This window comes from Amblyomma americanum, chromosome 9 (assembly GCF_052857255.1).
Source record: "Amblyomma americanum isolate KBUSLIRL-KWMA chromosome 9, ASM5285725v1, whole genome shotgun sequence".
NCBI classification, from domain to species: Eukaryota; Metazoa; Arthropoda; class Arachnida; order Ixodida; family Ixodidae; genus Amblyomma; species Amblyomma americanum.
In genome coordinates, this window is record NC_135505.1 from 115,041,406 (window position 1) to 115,060,481 (window position 19,076).

The following is a 19,076-nucleotide window of genomic DNA, read 5'->3' on the forward strand; positions in this document are numbered from 1 at the left end:
CCGCTGTTATGTATTTCACGCCTGTATGTTATGGTTTGTGCTCATTGCCGAACTTTTTTTTTGCTGCTTTGCAGAATTTCATGCCTCTACTCCTGTACTTCGCGCTTTTTTCGCATCTCAGTATCTTTTTCTACTGTGTAAATTCTACTCCTTCGGTATTACACTTCCTATGCAATGATTTTCGTGCTTTTATTTTATATATGCTTGATGTCAAACAGTTCTTTTCTTACGTTTCACGCATGCCCTCCTGCTTGGGCTTCGACCTCTAGTATGTCGTAAATAAATAAAATAAACAATTTGTTCAACGCGGTATTTGGTGTAAAGTGCGCATTTATTTTCTCCTACTTTTCCAACGTTTACGCATTAGCCTGTCTTGTTTCACTTACATCCGCACTGTACAGTAATAATGCTTGTATACCACATCTGTCTGAGGTGTCCATGATATGTAAGGACTTTCTCCAGTGTTGTTGCTGGCCTAACACGGCCTTCCTCTGCTGGTTAGTAGGGATGCTGTAAAAGTGGCGGTGGATGGTTGGTGGTACATGATATTCAGGGTGCCTGAAGCATGCAGCTTTAGTCATAAGAAGTATCACGTAAAGCAATCATGCTCAAACCTAGGATTCCGAAATATACCCGGAATTAACTGAAATTTAAGTTTTAGCGCATACTGTACTCGATATATTAAAATATCACCCTCAACAAGCTTATCTCTAGCTACAAAATACGACGCATGGTATGAACAAAACATCTGTTCGTTAGTATTCTTGAAATCAATGCAGTGCGGTCACAATCGACCTCATGAAGTTCATAAATATTAGTTGATTAATTGTTCTTGGAGCGTTACAAATGTTCACAATATTTGTGCTGTGAGTTCCGATGTTATGTATGTATCGTGTACTATTTCGGGAAGTTTTCTGAGACTGTAAGTGCTACTAAATTTGTTTCGTTATTTTGGATGGAGAGGGCAGGCGTTTGTCGGGCGCTGTCCAAAGACCTTTACCCTTGTCTCCCTTGGTTTACTGTAATCGAACTGTCAAAACGATAAAAAAGAAAGAGAGAAGGAATGACAGAAAGAAAGGAGGAGAGAAAGAGAACTTAAACAAGAAAAAAGAAAGGAAGAAAAAGGGGAGGAAAGAAAAAGAAACAACAGAATGAAGTGACAAAGTAAGGAGGAACGAAAGAAAGCAAGAAAGAAAGTAAGGAAGTTAAAAAAAGGAAAGGGGAAAGAAGGTTGTTTGAAAGAATCGCAATCTGTCCTTTTTTGGGGGGCGCAATAAATTTCAGGAAATCAGCCGTTTTTTTATGGAGGAAAAACGCTAAGGCGCCCGTGTGCTGTGCGATGTCAGTGCACGTTAAAGATCCCCAGGTGGTCGAAATTATTCCGGAGCCCTCCCCTACGGCACCTATTCTGCCTTTCTTCTTTCACTCCCTCCTTTATCCCTTCCCTTACGGCGCGGTTCCGGTGTCCAACGATATATGAGACAGATACTGCGCCATTTCCTTTCCCCAGAAAACCAATTATTATTATTATTATCTTACTTTGAGCAAATCCACTTAAAATTCTGTTATTCAGTTGACTTTCGTTACTGCATATTATTTCGTTGGTATGGTGCGGGGGGAATGACATTGCTCAGCGGCTTATCGGCAATGATGAACGCCGAAATGAACAGCGCGGTTATGCTTTTTGCTAGCTCGGGTTCTTGAACGTACGTTCATATAGCAAGGCTCAGAAAACCCAGTTGCATTTTTCCTTCATCGAACTGTAACCACAGTTATGGAGATTCGATCCCGAGAACTCAGACTCAACTTAAGGACGCCTTAGCCACTGAACTACTACGGCCACATAAAGGGTCATAAGTAAGCGCTATAGTTTTATCATGCACTATCAGCATAAGCTCACTTAAAACGCACGTGCTTTCGGTTGACCAACTACCAAATATACGTGTTACTACGTGTTACCAAATAAAAAAAAATTGCCATAAAAACCCACGGGATGCAAACTTACCCGAACCTATTCATTTTGGCTGTGAAGAATGACCGATAAAGCGATATCTGGTGGCCTACTTATGTCGACATACAGGCTGAAGCGAGACAGATGAAATTATAGTGACATTTTTTCGTTTCTTTTTCGGTTCCTGACTCAAATCATGCTCGCAATGTGACGCACGCCACAAAGAATAAGTTAACCTCGCTCTCATCATCTCGAATCCCCTCGAAGCCAACACCAGCTTAGTAACACACGCACTCCTGATGCCACACGCGGTTAACCAGCACAGTCCTATCAACGGGGCGAGCTGGTAGCGGTCACTGACTTCCCTCCTCCTTTGACCCTAGAGTTTACTAACCTTCGACCAAGTGGGAAGTTGGATGACCGCGCAGTTTCGTATTCAGTGATGCGTTATTAAAATCTCGGGTCCAGTTATAACTTCTTCAGCCCGCGCTACTCATTGAGCTTCTTCACAAAAATTCAATACGTGCATTCCGACTCTCTATGCGACCTATTGAAAAGCTTCAAGTTACATAACAACAAGTGTTGGCAAAGCGAAGCTCTCTCCGCTTGTCTAATAGCTGTAACCAATCGATGCAACCTTATTTCACCCGTCGCTTTCGTGAGTTCACTAAACCCTACGCTTTCTCGAACATCTCGCAAAATTAAGAAACCAGGAGCCTTTTTTGCTGTCGGTTCTCACACATCGAACGAAACCCGTTTCGCGTCTTCAATCTCAAAACCGATTGACTGCATTTGAATGCGAAAAAAAAGGCTTTTTTTGCGGTTTCGCACTTTTTTTTAACAAGGTTCTTTTTTGGATCTTCCTTGTTCAAGAGGTCGCGGAGTTGAAGAGGTCAGGGTTTCATTAGTGTCATGCACGCTGTCCGAATTCGTGCCTTTTCAGCCTGAGTATTATATCTGTAGATTGCCCACGCTTTCCTGTGAGTAGCACAGGGTGCGAGGTCAATGTTTGGAGGAAGGCTTTCGTCACGCGGGGGTGGACGAACTTCCCTTTCAGCGTCGGGGTTGAGTCGAAGGCCGGTGAACTGCTTTCTCGGCATCGTCCTGAATGGAGCGTCGCAGCCGCCGGGTATAAATGTTTTTTTTTCGGTCCCGCATTGTGTCTCTGAATTTACTCCTGCTTTCTCCTTAAATTTCTGCCTGTTGAAAAAAAGCGCCTTTAGAGCTATTTATAAGAACTAAGTCATTTTATTCGATGAAAGCGTAAACGCGTGCTAAAGCCGGACAACACGGGCACACGACAACGTGCGAGTATGGAAAGGGATGAATTTACGCCTGTAGTTCAGGTAAGCTGCTTGGTGATGTCGGTGATCTGATCTAAAGTATGCGCAAAGGGCAGTTATAAATAGCAGGTGTTTGAACGACTCGAAGTCGAGGAGGCATTTTGTAGTGCTTCCTACTCCAACCTTTCGCTTGAAAGTCATAGAACTCCTTTGCCAGAATCAGTTTGATGTCGCCATTAACTATTTTTAAAACTGAGTGAAACCGGTCAGTTAATGTCCTAAATTAAATCAACGATGAATGCGGCGACTATCCCGAAACGTAAAAAGTTAAGGCTGACATGTTAGCTGGTATGCAGTCAGTTCTTAATGTACTACAGCCGCTGCCAAATTAACGTGTAGTGCACTTCACGATCCTAACTCTTCCCTCGACATACAAAAATGATAGCAACTCTCCTTCTGTTTATTTGCAAGAGCGCCAGCGACGTTTTCCACCATCTGTATTGAGGGATTCTTTATATGCCAAGCTAAGGCATGAGAACAGTTCGACCGCTGAAAAATGCTGTCTATCATTTTGGTCGTGACTGTGCAACTTTTGCAAATTACAAAAGCCAAAGCTTATGCTTCTAGACGTTATCACGGGGCTCGCCTATGGACAGCGCTTCATTGCCTTCGTGGGTGAAGAGCTCCCTCAGTTCCTATCACCAGAATCATTAAGAGAGAACCAACACGCTCACGAGCATAAAAGGGACCGTGCCTGTGTATTTATAACAGAAGCTGGACACGTACGACTCCGTGCACTCTATCCAAAGAACGCCGCAATATAGCATTGCTCAAGGGTGTAAGTAGACGCCAAAGCGGGATCAAGCGCCAAAGATCTTGGGCTTTTCGTGTATGAACGGCACTGTCGTCAGAAGGTTTCAGTGCCAAAAACCAAAGGCGAAACCGGGTTTAGAGCTGGTTGTGACGACCGTAATTATTCATAATGTAAACGGCAGCATTGAGACCAATTTTGTAATAATGTTTACGACCTACCGGCACATATGATCTTGTGCCTTTATTGTATTTGGGCCGTCCGTAAGTCACACGCTGATAAAGCTTTATACACAGGTTCAGATATAGTACTCTACATTCAAGTCACCACTGTTCCCAAGCTTCCGCAAGCTGGACAATGTCCTCATTGTACTAGTCCTTGCTTTTGAGCTTCGCTATCTCTCTCCCAAAGCACTTCCCTCTAAAAACTTTCGTTCTCAAAGAATAGCTCAGTTTATACTTCAACAAGACAGTTTTTAATGGTACATTCATATGGTTAGCCTGAGTACATTGGCAACCTTTTCGAAATATTTAGTCAACCATGTGCGCTGGTTTCCACATATATAATACAGCAGAGGTCACACTTAACGTTCGACGCATGTATAAGCCTTCGCCGCCTTTTTGCCCTTCTCATAAGCAGCTGGTGAGAGCCGGTTTTTATCTGTTTTTAAATATCTACACCCGACAAAAAGATCATTTCTTTTCCTCGGGCCACGAGCATGCAAAGACCTTGCACCACAACCGCCTCAGTCTTGTTCACACGTGCTGACAGTTGGACGCATTGCGTGATCGACATGAACACGTGCAGACTTCTTAGGTCACTCCAGAACTAAAGCAATGTCGCACCCATTTATCGGCAAGCAGCGAGTTAAGAGGCATGACACAGTATGATGACCTTCTTTCGGTCCTGCGTCCCCCTGTCTCACCACGACGTTGCAAGTCTCTTACTGCTAAGCTTCCAAGAAGTTTTGCGCCAGATGATAACAGGCACGCGCTGGATGTCGTCGCCAGAACATCGAAATTGTCCTCGGCGACACAGCGCACAGGGTTCCATCACTTACACCGTCCTCTGCACAACGAAAGCTGTTGACTCCGCCTTCGTCAAGCTTACGTCAAGGTCCACCTCGTAGGAGCACTGGCCTACACAAGGACCCGGCTAACGACTCGATTCAGAAGACAGCGTGTGCGCCCAATATGCTTTCCTTGGTGACGTGGCGTTCAGTGCACGAACACGTGGACCTTTCAGGCGAACGGAAGAGCGGGGCTAAAAATATGAACTCTCCCTAAACTCCTGCCATAAACGATGTCACATGGAGCACTCTGTGGGAGTTCCCCTTTGGGCGCGTGTCTTTCCTCCCTCTGCCCGCCTGAACTGGTCCGCCATTTGCGGAGATGTAGGAGAATCTTTAGCGTACACGGGCTCTGCGCCTCTCTATTCTCGCTGCCCCTTTTCTGCGCGTTTCTTCACCCTCGTACAAGTAAAGAAAAAGTAACAAAATAACAAATAAACATAATGTAACCGGAAGCGTGGCCTACGAACCCTTAGAGGATGTGGATGGATGCTGCTAAATATATCTCTTCACAAAGGCTACATGCGTAACATCAAGCGCTACCGCTGTCCTACGTGAGGTCAGCGGCAGTCAATCACTTCCTATGCGGGCTCTTTCGCGGCATCCACAGTGGTTCTGGTGGATGTGAAGTGCAGCGGCCTGAAGCTGAAAGCTGTCCCTGGTAAAGCGCTCCGGATTGGTTTCGACCACGTGAGGTTTTTTAAAGTGTACTGAGATCGCACAGCACATTGATGTTTCTGCATTTGGGCCCCATTGTAATGCAGCCGTCGCGACATGGATTCGAACTCGCGAAATTCGACTCAACAGCCCAAAGTCAATGCCATTGACAATGCAATTCATTGACACAGTGTCTGACACGTATTCACCTGTGTTATACAGCTATATACGGACGGACTGAGGTTTTTTTAACATTACCTTGTGCTCTGTCATTGGTTCGAATGTATGACTGCATGTATAGTGTAGGGTCTCTCAAAGTTAGCGAAAGGCACCGTGGGTCGAAATATAAAAATGCAAGAATCTTTAGGATGTCACGCAGACCTGTGATGCTTTCTCGTGAGCCTGCTTTGATCAGTTCAGTACCTTCAAGCCTGTCCTAATGGAGATGGCTATAAAAAAGTCATATATTATTAACAACGGCGACATTTTTCTGAAGAAAATGTTAAAGGTACTTTGAGGATCTCACATTTCACGACAGCGAACCTAAATAGCCCAAAATGAAACTTCTTTCAAAGTTATCCTTTCAGTATAGCTCAGGGAGTTCAACGAAATAGTAGCCAAAGACGCAATTTTTTAAGGCTTAAACTGCATTCCTAAGGTTTCTTAAGGAAAGCAGTAAAGCGCAGCCAATTACGTGTGATTCTGTTCGAGTGCCTAACGCTGATTGCCAGCTTACTAAGGGGAATCTTCGACGAAATTTTCTAAACCCTTTAATCACACGGGTGTTTCCAGAAAGCACATGTATCAATTGCAGTGCGCTCCAACCTTAGAAGCATCAAAAGCGGTGTTCGTAGATTTTTGACCCGAGCCGGAGGCAATGACGGGGCTTCCTTAGAAGTTGAGGTTAACTGTACGTGGTAATACTTTCCATTTAATTTCGTTCATGAATGCCCTGTTCCCCATTTACCGCGTTCTTTCCTTCAAGAAAGCCGACATGTCGTCTGGAGTAGAAGAGACCTTCATAGTGAAATGAAAAGAGTTCGGGTTCGTGCTTATCACTGATGGGCTTCCTTAGAAGTGAACAAATGTCGATGACGACAGGTTCCAGAAAGGTTAAAGAAGAAAATACGAAGCACCATATACTACATCAGACTTAATCGCAAATGTCTCCTCAGGTTCTAAATACATATTAAATAAATTTTACTGGTATTTGATTGCTTATGCCCATAAATGGTCCTGGCAAGAGGTTGGGCAGAATAGGGAACTCATAGGTACTTGCAGTGATGTGCTGACGCCTTTGAGGAGTGCTAGTCGACACGACAAGCAGTTATGTAAAAAAAAAACTGTGCCAAATCACGGTTACATTTCTTTTGCACAATCATCCGCACACCAAAGAAAAAACAAAACTGCAACTGGCACCACGACTGATGTGAGCCGTAGTTTAAGAGCATTGCCTCAAGATGGCGTCAGAACTTCTTGAACGAGGATCAATGCTTAATGCTTAAACATCAGCTTGAGCAGTCTAACCATCACGCGCTTCTTCTTGAAAGCAAGTGGGAGTGGCGAGCATTTAAGGGAATCTGTAAGATCGAGTTGTTTCTAAAACGTGCATATTCTTAACACTTTGAAAACAGCAGCGGCGAATAATCACGCTCTTTACGAATTTATTAGTGGACTGGAGTCAAGTCCACTGTCGGACAAACGCACCTCCCATTTATTCGTATGTTGCGTCAGACGCCCAAAATAATTTGTCCCAGACCCCCACCCTACCCCCACCCCTCACCCCACTTGACCGCTGCGCATATCCTGCCGACACCCATTTTTTTGCCTTGTAAGCGCAATTAAATTATTTTCAATTCGCTTTTGCATGCGTTAGCATAAGAACCCCATGGGGTCAAAATGCGTCGCCGATCATAAAAAACGCCCATTGGCTGAAGGTAAGTGACACCACTTCCGGTCTGAAGATGTCACTGGCCTCTATCCAATAGGAATGCTCTCGTCTAGTGACGACGCTTTCCTCTAGCCAATGAGAATATTTTGGTCTGATGACTTCAAAAACCTCCCACTAATCAGAAGTGAAGTCACCAGACAGGAACATTCTCATTGGCTAGAGGAAATTGACGTCACCAGACGGGAGCACTCCCATTTGCTAGAAGCAAGCGATGTCATCAGACCGGAAGTGACGCCTCTTTAGGTAAAGGCACAAACTGCCGCTAAAACTCTGTCATTGACAATACGTACTGAAATTAGGCGTCCCTGTGAAATTTTTCGCTAATTCATATTCCATTCTTGCCTCGGGCTATTAATGCTAATCTAATAGCTTGAAACTGAAACAGTATTCTTAAACAAGCAAAGCGGATGATAAGCTGCTTCTTACGTTGCCGGCGCTCATTGGACCGGCAGAACTAACTATTCATATTGTAGGCTAACTGTAGAGGTATACGTGAGCAATGGAAGTTCAATCTTTAACTGACGCAGCGCCAATGCGACGCCATTTTCTGCTCTTCTACTGCTTTTGCTCATCAGGTGACTAGATGGGCTATTCATTTGCTTGCCGTTTTTGGAAAAAAATTATGTTTAGTATAGTTTTTCTACATGTTTTATTTTCTTTTTCTTAAGACTGAAAAAATTCGCACTGATGAGTAATGATGTAATGGGTTGAACTCGATAGCTATTCAAAGGCACTGATTTACAGTTTGAATGCTGCGTCGCTTCCTTGCTGTTATATAAAAAAAGAGGTCGTCTGCATTCGTGCGTGTTGTATTACAGGACTCACTGATGGAAGTTTTTTTGTTTTTTTTTGTATGGGCTGCCATGCCCTCGTTTATGTATATTGCTTATGCGCCCCTGGACATAAATGTCGAGCTTAAGTTTTTAAAGTTGAACTCTTCGAATTCCTAGAGCCCTTCATACGTAGAAATGATGTATACAAAACACATTATCTCCCTTTCTGAGCCTAGCGAACAACTAGTTAACGACACAGAGAAATTCACGGCGATAGCTGCCAGTCCAGTTCAACCTTCTTACACCAGTGCCTAACGTCCGCACCAGTATCTGCCAACATCATCCCTTTCAACATACGCCTCGTCTTTAGCGAGAAATAACATTCATAAGATTTTCTATCACGTCTCCGGCCACGTTTCCAGCGATCGAATGCAGTCTTTGTGCCTGTGTCTTCGCAAGTCCTCGCATTGATAAAATAAAGAATATATTCAAACGATTTTACCTTTTCTGACACCTTCTGGAAAGAAAAAAGCTGTGCAGACTCAGCAAAACGCGAGCCACTTCTTTTTATTGTGACACGTGCGCTTGGTATCGGTAGGAATAATGCTACAGGCGCGGAGCGAACGGGTTACAAAAGTTCGTTTACGCAACCTCCGAGGGCTGTAACCCACGCCCGTGTTCAGAGAAGTGCTTGGGCAGTGCTTGCGTAAAAGGGATTGAGCGTGAAAAACTTTCTGGACACATCGAATGGGCAGCATATGCAAGTGAATAGAAAAACACAATATTCATAGCCGGAGCCAAGCTCGAGAGCACAATTTTCGTTACGTAAACAAAGAGCACACCGAAGCTCTCTCAATCACATGAGAGCAATGACAGGGGAGGCTACGGAGAGGTTTAATTACCGTCAGGCAGAGAAAGCTCATAACCACCCATTGCCCAGCTATAAGACATGTAAAGGCGGTGACAATCTATTAAGGACGCAACGGTTAAGTAGCGGCGCATGAGGAAATGTTGCGCATATTATAGGCGCAATCATTTGAGTATGCGCCCCGCAGAGTCGTTCTTTGCGTAAGTGCGCAGCGTCTTCGATAACACATGGCGTAACTGGCGCTACTTTGTTAGGAAGACAGGCAATTATGTCGTTGCACCGCAACAACATACTCTGTAGAGAAGTCACTCAGCGCACTCGCAGGCGATCATCGCTTACAACTTGCAATAAAACTGTTATGCGTCTTTCGTAATGTGCGATGTTGAAGCTCAAATGTTCTTGGCAAGTCTACAGACTTTCTATAGACTTCTGTCTATAACGTATATACACTCTCTATAGACAAACCATAGAAAGCAGACTACAGGCAATACAAATCCTACAGACAGTCCATAGACAATCTATAGATTTATGGCCATACACCTTTAGTAAACTTCTGTCTCTAGATAGTCTATAGAATGTGAATAGACACAGTAACTATTTATAGGAAGGTAATAGAGTCTATAAGAAGTCTATAGACTGTACACAGGCCATTTTCATAGGGCGAGAAAGACATGCTGGGTAGCTCAAATTCATAGCAAGTTTGATCCAAGCGTATCCTTTACACAGGTATAGTCAAACACTGCAGTTTTCTTGACAAGCGCAGATGTCCTTGACAAGTCTACAGACTTTCTATAGACTTCTGTTTATAACGTTTGTAGACTTTCTATAAACGAACCCTAGAAAGTCTACAGGCAATACAAATCCTACAGATAGTCAATAGACAATATATAGGTTTATGGCCATACACATTTCGTAAACTTTTGTCTATATATAGTTTATAGAATATGAATAGACAACAATAAATATCTATAGGAAGGCAATAGAGTCTATAAGAAGTCTATAGACTGTCCATAGATCATTTTTATAGGACGAGAATTACATGCTGGGTAGCTCAAATCCATAGCAAGTTTGATCCAAGCGTATCCTTTACACAAGTATACTCAGACACTGCAGCTTTGACATCGCACGTTGAGAAAATTGACATATTTCTTGCGTTGTTTCAGAGTGCGTCAAAAGGGAGATTCTACTTGCTTTTTGTAATCACTGTGTGACGTGGGTTTTGTCTCTTCAGTGGTTAATTACGTTGCGATAATAAATTATCCTTCCAGCACACTAAAAAACTGCAGATGCTCAAAATGATGCGCAGTTCAGGTGTCTGCCGATATGTGAGACAGATACCACGCCATTTCCTTTCACCCAATAAAAAACAATTTTCAGTTTTTTCAAAATGGTGTGTTTTCGCATCGTGGGCTCTGGACGGCTATCGCACAGCCCAGAAATGCATACTGACTAACATATCAAAAAGTTGAAATGTTTACTTAGTAGGAAGATGTTACATTTCGTCTTTATGACGGAGAGAGCACAGAAAAAATCTATATCTTGGATGGCATTAGATGCAAATGACAAATAACGGTTTTACACGTACCACTTCAGCTCGCGGTGCACGCGCACATATACCCAACAATTCTGGAGAGAATCATTTTTGATCAGGATATATTCTATGAAAGTAATTTTTTCATATAGTGAGAGATTTCACTATAACAATCAATATATCCACAGATCTCCCATTGGTAGTCTTGCATTTTTTTTGGTATTAACGTTTTTGCTATCATCAAATGCACTCCCCATCGGTTTTCTACGGGAATCATACAGGTTCGATTCAGGTGATGGAAAAGCTTTAGAAGAGAGATTTTGCTATATATAGGAAGAATGGCCCATTGGCTCAATATTTCCATGGCAGTACCTTACAATTCCATAATAATCAAAATTTTATCCAAGAATGTTGGGCGTGTGTAAAGCAACTACATTTTGTTCTTTTGCAAATCATTTGTTTGTTTTTTCTACATACTAACGTGAAGCAACATTTCTCGAGATTCACAGAAATGAGCTAAAAGTCGGCCTATTTCCGCGAGCCCGGCAACAAACTAAAACTTATCTTGGAGTCGTTGCCAATACGTTCACCTACGATGGAACAAACAAGCGAATTGTTGCTTAATTTGCTACTTTTATACTACGCTTAGAGTCGGGAATGGGCCATGTTTAGCGCAAAATCAATGACTCGAACAAGAAGGCTGCAAATATACTGTGAAAGTTTCGAGACCCGCGCAGCAAAAGCAGAGAACTTTCTCACGTGAAAGCTGTCGATCATCCAGTGGTGCGCGAAAATGTTCACCTGTATTAATAGTGCTTTTCAGTATTTTTAAGGTTATCCTGCGCAGCAGTACAGCTCTGTCACATTTTGGCATTATTTATTTCGTTTCCTCTCTTTCATAGCAATTATTGACCGTTTCTTTCATCTTCTGCGAGAAGGAATCCCTGATTTAATCACCAAGTACTAGCCACGCCTCACATATTTATGCGAATAAACTAATTCTCCCTGAAGCCCTCCATGCAAGGCCCACTTTCGTTGCGGGCGCCAGCATACCAACATGCAGTTAGGGCATCATTCATCGAAAGCCTCACGTGCAGACAATACTCGCAACATAACAAAATCTGAAGCTCCGCATCAAAGCGCAATTCCAAATCAGAAAAGAGGGACAAGCACAACGTTGGCAAAGCCGAAGCGAGAGGCGATCGCCGCGAGCGGTCACAAAACCGAAACAAAGCGCCGCGCGCTCCTTCCAGGGCACACGTGGCTCCGTCGCGGCCTCCTATTGGCTAAGACGCACGACCACGTGATCTAGCGACGAGCGCCACGTGTAGGCGGCTCGTTTGTTTTGTTTTTTCTCTCTCCTACACGGAGCTTTAAAACGTGTGCTTTCTCAGCGGCGGCAGAGATCATCGCGAGCGGCGCTCGTCGAATCGGCTTTCTCTCGCTCTGTCGCGAGTGCTTTTTGCGGTCATTGAGAGGCAAGCTCTCGCCTAAAGAAAGTCGGTCGACCTTCTCATTGACGAGAGCGTCCGTCTTCTACGAAATGCTCCCGAATCTGGATCAGTGCGCGCAGTTCTGACGCGACCTGAAGAAACCGGAGTCGGAGTTCGATTGAGGCTCACTCGAGATATCGGAGATCGACAGCGGAGACTTCGTTCGTGAACGTCGTTCATTGCCTCTGGCGCTAGTGGCAATGACCCGCAACAACTGTGGACTGTCGCCTATTCGCATCATGCTCGTAGGAAGCCGAAGTGTGGGAAAATCAGGTCAGTGAACGCTCGCTTCTTTTTTTCTTATTAACCACACCATTTCACGGCGGATACAGTATGATCGTTCTGACAGTTTGCGACCTAATCTCTCCTTATTTCTACTTATAATTTTGATTCCCTCAAGTCGTGGCTCAAAATTACGATCGGCTTAAACTTTACAAGAACGGCAATGGGCGGGTGGATTTTGGAAAGAGTCTGAAACGTTATGCAGGTCCGTCAACACAGCTACCAGTTTGACGATATACTTCGTCACATGAAATCGGGATGTCATAGACCAATATACGATGGATTGTCTCTTGGTCAAAATGTGGAGCGTCCACTCTAAGAGCAGCTGATCATAACCGAGACCTCGAGTTTTAAGCATTATTCTGACTCATTTCAATTGGGCAACCCTGCCTTTGATATCAGAGCAGGCGACTGGAATTGCTGTCTGGCCACGAGCCTTGACATCAAGTGAAATGGTACAGTGAAAGAAGAATAAATCTAAAACCAAAATGTTATAAAACACGATCGCAGGCATGCCTCAGTGCGATATGGATGCCCATTGAATGTTCCATTGGTGGTAATGGGATCTCGACCAGCTCTTCTGTGCCCTCGGAGAAAGCGAAATAGGTGTGAAATGTTGTGGGCTCATGGCCTTGTCTCTCTGCTACATGATTCAGGTGTTGGCTAGGTGCTCGAAATCCTTTGTTCTCAAGCTTTATTGGGGGCGCTTGGTCGTAACTGCGAAGAGTAGACTCGGCGGCATCCCGACGCCATTTGAGGTTCATTGCTTCATTATGCCGTGCTTGATATCCTGGCCTACAGAAAAACTTCATCGTGAGGGAAACGCAGGGTCTTGGGAGCGCTCATTTAGCCATACGAATTCCTCAGCATTTAAGAGCGCTTATAGTCTGCTAAAAATATTTGCGAACCTTTAAAACAAAAAAAGGACAAAGGGACGCGGAGGTACCCGCTTCCGATGAGCAAGCGAGGGTTAAAATTAATGTTTTCCGCATAATATCATGAGAAAGTCTGGATACGTTGACTGACGGTGTTGAATTCTTCATTCCAGCCATTACCGTAAGGTTCCTCACACGGCGGTTCATCGGCGAGTACAGTTCCATGAGGGACCTGCTCTACAGGCACACTGTCCTGGTGGACAACCGGACCTGCGACCTTGAGATCCTGGACACATCGAGGAACCAGGTGGGAAAACATGCCAAATAAGTTCGAGGCACAGTTCTTTTAGTGTTTATTTTAATTAGCTGGTCGGCAAGAACCACCATGGTTTGGCAACCATTGCAGTGGTGCATACAGCCCAAGCAATAAAGCTAACATGCAGGTGTGGTTTCAGAGCGCAGATCTAGTCCTTGGAAACGAGTGAAGGATGTCAATATCACGCTGCCAAGGCGTTTTTTTATTTTGTTTACCTTTGTATTCAAACTGGCCGTCTTGTCACAGGTCTTGATGATCGATTTTGCAAACAAAAACTCACCCAGGAGTTGGTCAAATCAAAGAGGTGTTTTGCAAGTTTGGCTTTGTTTTCGTAACTCACGTCATCATGCATCCTTGAAGATAAGAAATTCTCGACAACAGTACAATCGAAGATGGTGCATATTCTTTAAATATGAAGTTCCGTGTTACACTACTGTATGCATCAGGTGCTCATTTTCAGTATAGTAGGTACGGAATACCCAGTAGCGAAAAATATGGGACCTCATCTTGCGGCTAATGAAACACTGCCGGTCGTTGACGATGGCTGGGACGTTGGCTAATGGCCAAGTACCGGCGTCTCTTTTGAAACTTAGACATAGACGTCGAACGTACTTAAACAACAACCATCTTGCCTGTCCCTGTCACGGAAGTTTCTTGAACGAATGTGTCGGTAAAGGTGCATCATGAAACATTGCTCGCAGAGTATATCTTAATAAGTATATCATCGTTCACTAGGTGATGTAAAGGCCCTCACTCGCCAACCCCCCCCCCCCCCTTTTTATCTTTTTTCAAAGGCATACTGCTTAGCTCTACCCGTAGCTCTCCGAAGGTCTATCTTCTGAAACATGTTGCCCTATGCTATTTTTTTTCAGGAAGAAAACATCTTCCTGGAGGACAAGATGGGCTGGGCAGACGCACTCATAGTTGTGTACAGCATCGACGACACGTGGAGCTTTGAGGAAGCCAGCAGCTGCCTGCAGAAGGTCCGGCACCTCTGTCCGTACCTTCCAACCGTCCTGGTGGCCAACAAGCGTGACCTGTCCCACGTTCGTCAGGTCGAAGTCGACGATGGCCGCCAGCTGTCGACTCGACTCCAGTGCAAGTTCCAGGAGGTGTCGGCCGCTGATAGTTATTCCGGAATCAGAGTGGCATTCCAGGGTATTCTGCGCGAAGTGCTGGCCACCAAGATTCTCTTTTCACTGACGCCGCTCAGACGACGGCTCACTGTCGTCACCGTGTCCAAGATGCTGGGAGCTGTCTTCGGCAAGAACAGCAAGCGACACAAGAAGAGGCCTTCCCTGTCCTTCTAGGACGCCTGGCAGACAGACTGAATCACGCTGCGTACATGGGACGCAGAGGTAGCGCAGGGAGTTAGAGATCATCGCTGAACGTTTCAAATATACTCCCTTCCACACTGTGTTCATGCCATGACTATACTCCTTGTGAGAAACAAAGACTCGGACAGTGTATATAGGACATAAATCTTCTTTATCCTTTGTGTTTCTGCCATGACTACAACTGCTGACTGAACTTCGTCGGTTTTATAGGTATCACTTTTGCTAACAAGAAGTTCAAACGAAATGGTAGTCCGGATTTGTTAAGGTGTATGGTAATGGCTGGTGCCACACTACATTATTAGAATGCCCACAGGTTGCTCATGCATGCTTACTTCTGTACCCACATCGTGTGCCATGCCAGAGCAGGATTTCTAGCTATATTTAGCTACCTGATCCCAGACTTGACGGTGGAGTTCTTACCTCCCCTCAGTCACACGCTTTTTCGTGGAGATAATAATAATAATAATTAGTTTTGGGGGAAAGGAAATGGCGCAGTATCTGTCTCATATATCGTTGGACACCTGAACCACGCCGTAAGGGAAGGGATAAAGGAAGGGGTGAAAAAAGAAAGGAAGAAAGAGGTGCCGTAGTGGAGGGCTCCGGGATAATTTCAACCACCTGGGGATATCTTCATTGTACAGCTTCTGGATTGATTTGTTGAAAGATTTTTCTCGTTTTCAGAGTGAGCGCCTATGAAAACGCTTGGAACAACTATATTCTGTTGTTATTAAGCATGTAGTTTGCGATTCCTTTTTTTTATAGAAATCAGTTAACGCCTAGACGCAGCAATTTTCTTCTGTTCTCACAATGTCTTGGCAGAGAGACCCCATCCTTCCAAGTCTATAAAGTTTAGTGTCCACAGACGATAAAAAAAAAAACTCCCATCGTACGAGCAAAAAGACCATACATTAGGTTATTTTTTCGATCTACTCGGAGAACATAGGGAAGCACACTCTAGTCAATGGGCTGTCGATTATTAGTGCACGACAGCCATACGCCTGGCTGACGCCCGAAGCCCTTTGCTCAAAAGCTTAGTAATGGCAGTCGTGGCCCAGCATCTACATTACATCTTTTTGCCACGAATACCAGTGTTTGATCTTCCATTCAATACTGTGATATGCACCACGTTTTGCTCCATTTCTTTTTGTCTTGTATTTTACGCTTTGATTTTCCCCTGTGCTACATATAAGTCTGCTAAAAGTGCAGACGTCAAGTGTCGATGTATGAAAATCAGATGTGAGGCGAGATTTACGAGGACAAAGAATTGTGAAGCTTTTAGGTTCTCTGACCTGCCTGCATGCATCTAGCTTCTGGGCATGCAGAAAACGTAGAAGTTATCACTTTGGCGTCGCGCTTAGTAGTTACGAATCCAAATTCGTCCGTACTTTTGTAAAATTTTCTGAGAAACTTTTGTGCTAAAGGCTCAATTTGACGCTCAACCTGCCTGCTTTTGTCTTTTGTTCCCATAAGAAAAATAACCTGTGAAGTCTTCAATAAAATGTCAGTGTCTTCCCGTGTTCTAAAATGCATTTTACTTTCTTGTGATAGCGCTTTTCAAGGAATTTTAGTTTTTTCTATCATCAAAGCTCACGGAGGCGCCAGCGCAGATTATGCACTGACGTGTACGAAAACTGTAGCGGCTTAGTCAGCCGCCCTTTTTCTCACACATTGACGGTTCCTAAGTTCCGCACAAACATTATAACAAGGGGCCTTCTTCACGGTACCTTTCATCGAGCGTTCCTGTTCAAACGCCAGCACCCCGCTTAGGCGATCTTTCGTGATGTAACTATTTATATATTTAATACACAAATACCTACATTGTTCATGAAGCATTGTCGAAGGAGGGTTAACTGCATACAATATCACAAGCTAACCAAAATTGGGGACATGTCATCAAGGTAAAACAGCATACGAAAAGAAAAAATGAATTAAAATCGAGTTAGTATCAACGATAACACAATACACTTCGGCATAACGCTGGCAGACATACGAAACTGAGACCTGGAAAAAGTACTTCAAATTATCATTTAAAAAGCTTGTTGAAAAATGTGTGAAGAAACCACGTCATTCGAAAGATTATTGCAGACCAGAACTGCGTTATGAAAAAATCAATACTTAAATACATTAAGACGGCACTGAAAACTGAATATTTTTCGTGTTGTGTACTCCTCTGATACGTATTGCGGCTTCTCTAAATAAATGCCTTTTTTAATACCGGTACAATCGTAGTATATACTATGTAAGGAATTCGGCCTGTATGTTTTTCTTCAGACTGACAAAGTGTACCGCCCAGTAGTGTTAAGAATTTCTGAGCTCTTTATACCAAGGTTATAATTCTCGGTTACAAACCTTGCGGTGCTTTTCTGTACCCTTTCCAACTTGTCTATGAGAGTATCTGCAGAAGGGTTCCATGCCTCACAAGAATCTTTCCACTCTGGCCCGACATATGTCAACAATACAGCTTCCTTCAATACTTTCCGGCTGGGCTTCCTTAAGAAGAAGAGCAAAGTATATTTTCGTACATTTTCACATGCTAAATTTATGTGCAAAGTCGCGAAGCTACAAAAAAACAGTTCCAGAAAAAGCACTATTGTCGCGGTTCGCCTTAAATAATTGATGGCACTATTTAAGTTATCTTACGAGCTGCGGTGACAGCTTTTTGTGAATGAGAACTGAAGTAAGAATGTTGATGTTGCCTTATTAGCCCAGAATTGATCACAAGCTTTTGGTGAACTTCTACGCGCATACTTAATCCGCACTGCGTCCGCACGCTTTAAAAAATAATCTCTGCGCCCGCCTGCACTTGCTACTTAGTTAACAGTACAGTGCTACTTGGTTACAGTTAATAGTTAACAGTAAAATGAAATGGCGACAACACCAATGGCAACACGAATCATGATCGCTAGCTGGACTAACCTGTGGTTTTTAAGAGTAGAATTTGCTTTAAACCTATCGCCTGTTCGCCCCTGCCGCGGTTATGACAGATTCGCCACAGTTGCAGGTAAATGGCAAAGTTTGAAACTAAATGGCATAGGTGCTGGTGCTTTTATTACCGGTCACAAGGTCATAGGTTTCCAAGCGTGTCCATGATGGTCTTGTGTTTAGAGAAATGAGCAATATTAGTGTTAATAGCCGTGAAGCTACAAAGACGTCAGGCACTCATTTGTGGCAGCAGCATCCTAAACAAATGCAACCATTGGATATATAACAATCTCGAGCAGCCAGCTCTCATCTTCCGCAGTACCTTGGGTGGCAATGATAATATGATTCTTGTTGTTGTGTTAGGTTTAGTGGCAGATAAGGATCTAAGGGCTATCATGCGCCAAACACAAGGTATATAAAATTGTTTTCTGCAGGATTTTATAAAAAGTCTAAAACAACGGTTGTGTACAGGGTATAAAGAGTTATTCTGTACTATCTAGTGAATATAAGGGGAAAATTTTCAAAAATGACTAATGGTAAATGACTCTGACCACCCGCACACCTGCAGTGTTCAGAACACGGTGGTCAACCGTGATTGCCTCCCTGGACCTCCCGCAATACGAATGATGCAGCAAGTCGCCGTTGGCGGCCTTAGCATAACTGCTGTGGCTGCTACTGTGCAGCATGCCGGTGCATCTAGGCATTTCAGAATTTTTTCCCGAGAGTGGGCTTCCCTGCGACCTACTTGAGGCTGAGCAAGTAAGCGGAAGGCGCGGGCACATGCTATTAGCATGCTTAGTACGGAGGCCGGTGAACTTCCTTTTATCACTTAGAGGTTTTAAAAATTCTACATTATACTGGGGAATGGGCGAACTATTCTCAGCGCAGAAATCAAGTGTAATGGAAGATTTGGCTGTCTATGAGCCCTCGGAAACAAAACAATGCCCAGTGATTCTC

At 43.9% G+C, this 19,076-nt stretch overlaps 1 protein-coding gene across 1 annotated transcript; it reads left to right on the forward strand.

Moving 5' to 3' along the window:
• The first annotated feature begins 12,304 nt into the window (after positions 1–12,304).
• Positions 12,305–15,637, forward strand: LOC144105391 (ras-related and estrogen-regulated growth inhibitor-like protein). Its single transcript, XM_077638513.1, has 3 exons — positions 12,305–12,660; positions 13,718–13,851; positions 14,733–15,637. Exons 1-3 carry the CDS (start codon positions 12,588–12,590, stop codon positions 15,168–15,170), a joined length of 645 nt encoding a protein of 214 aa, XP_077494639.1. The 5' UTR covers positions 12,305–12,587; the 3' UTR covers positions 15,171–15,637.
• Positions 15,638–19,076: the final 3,439 nt, after the last annotated feature.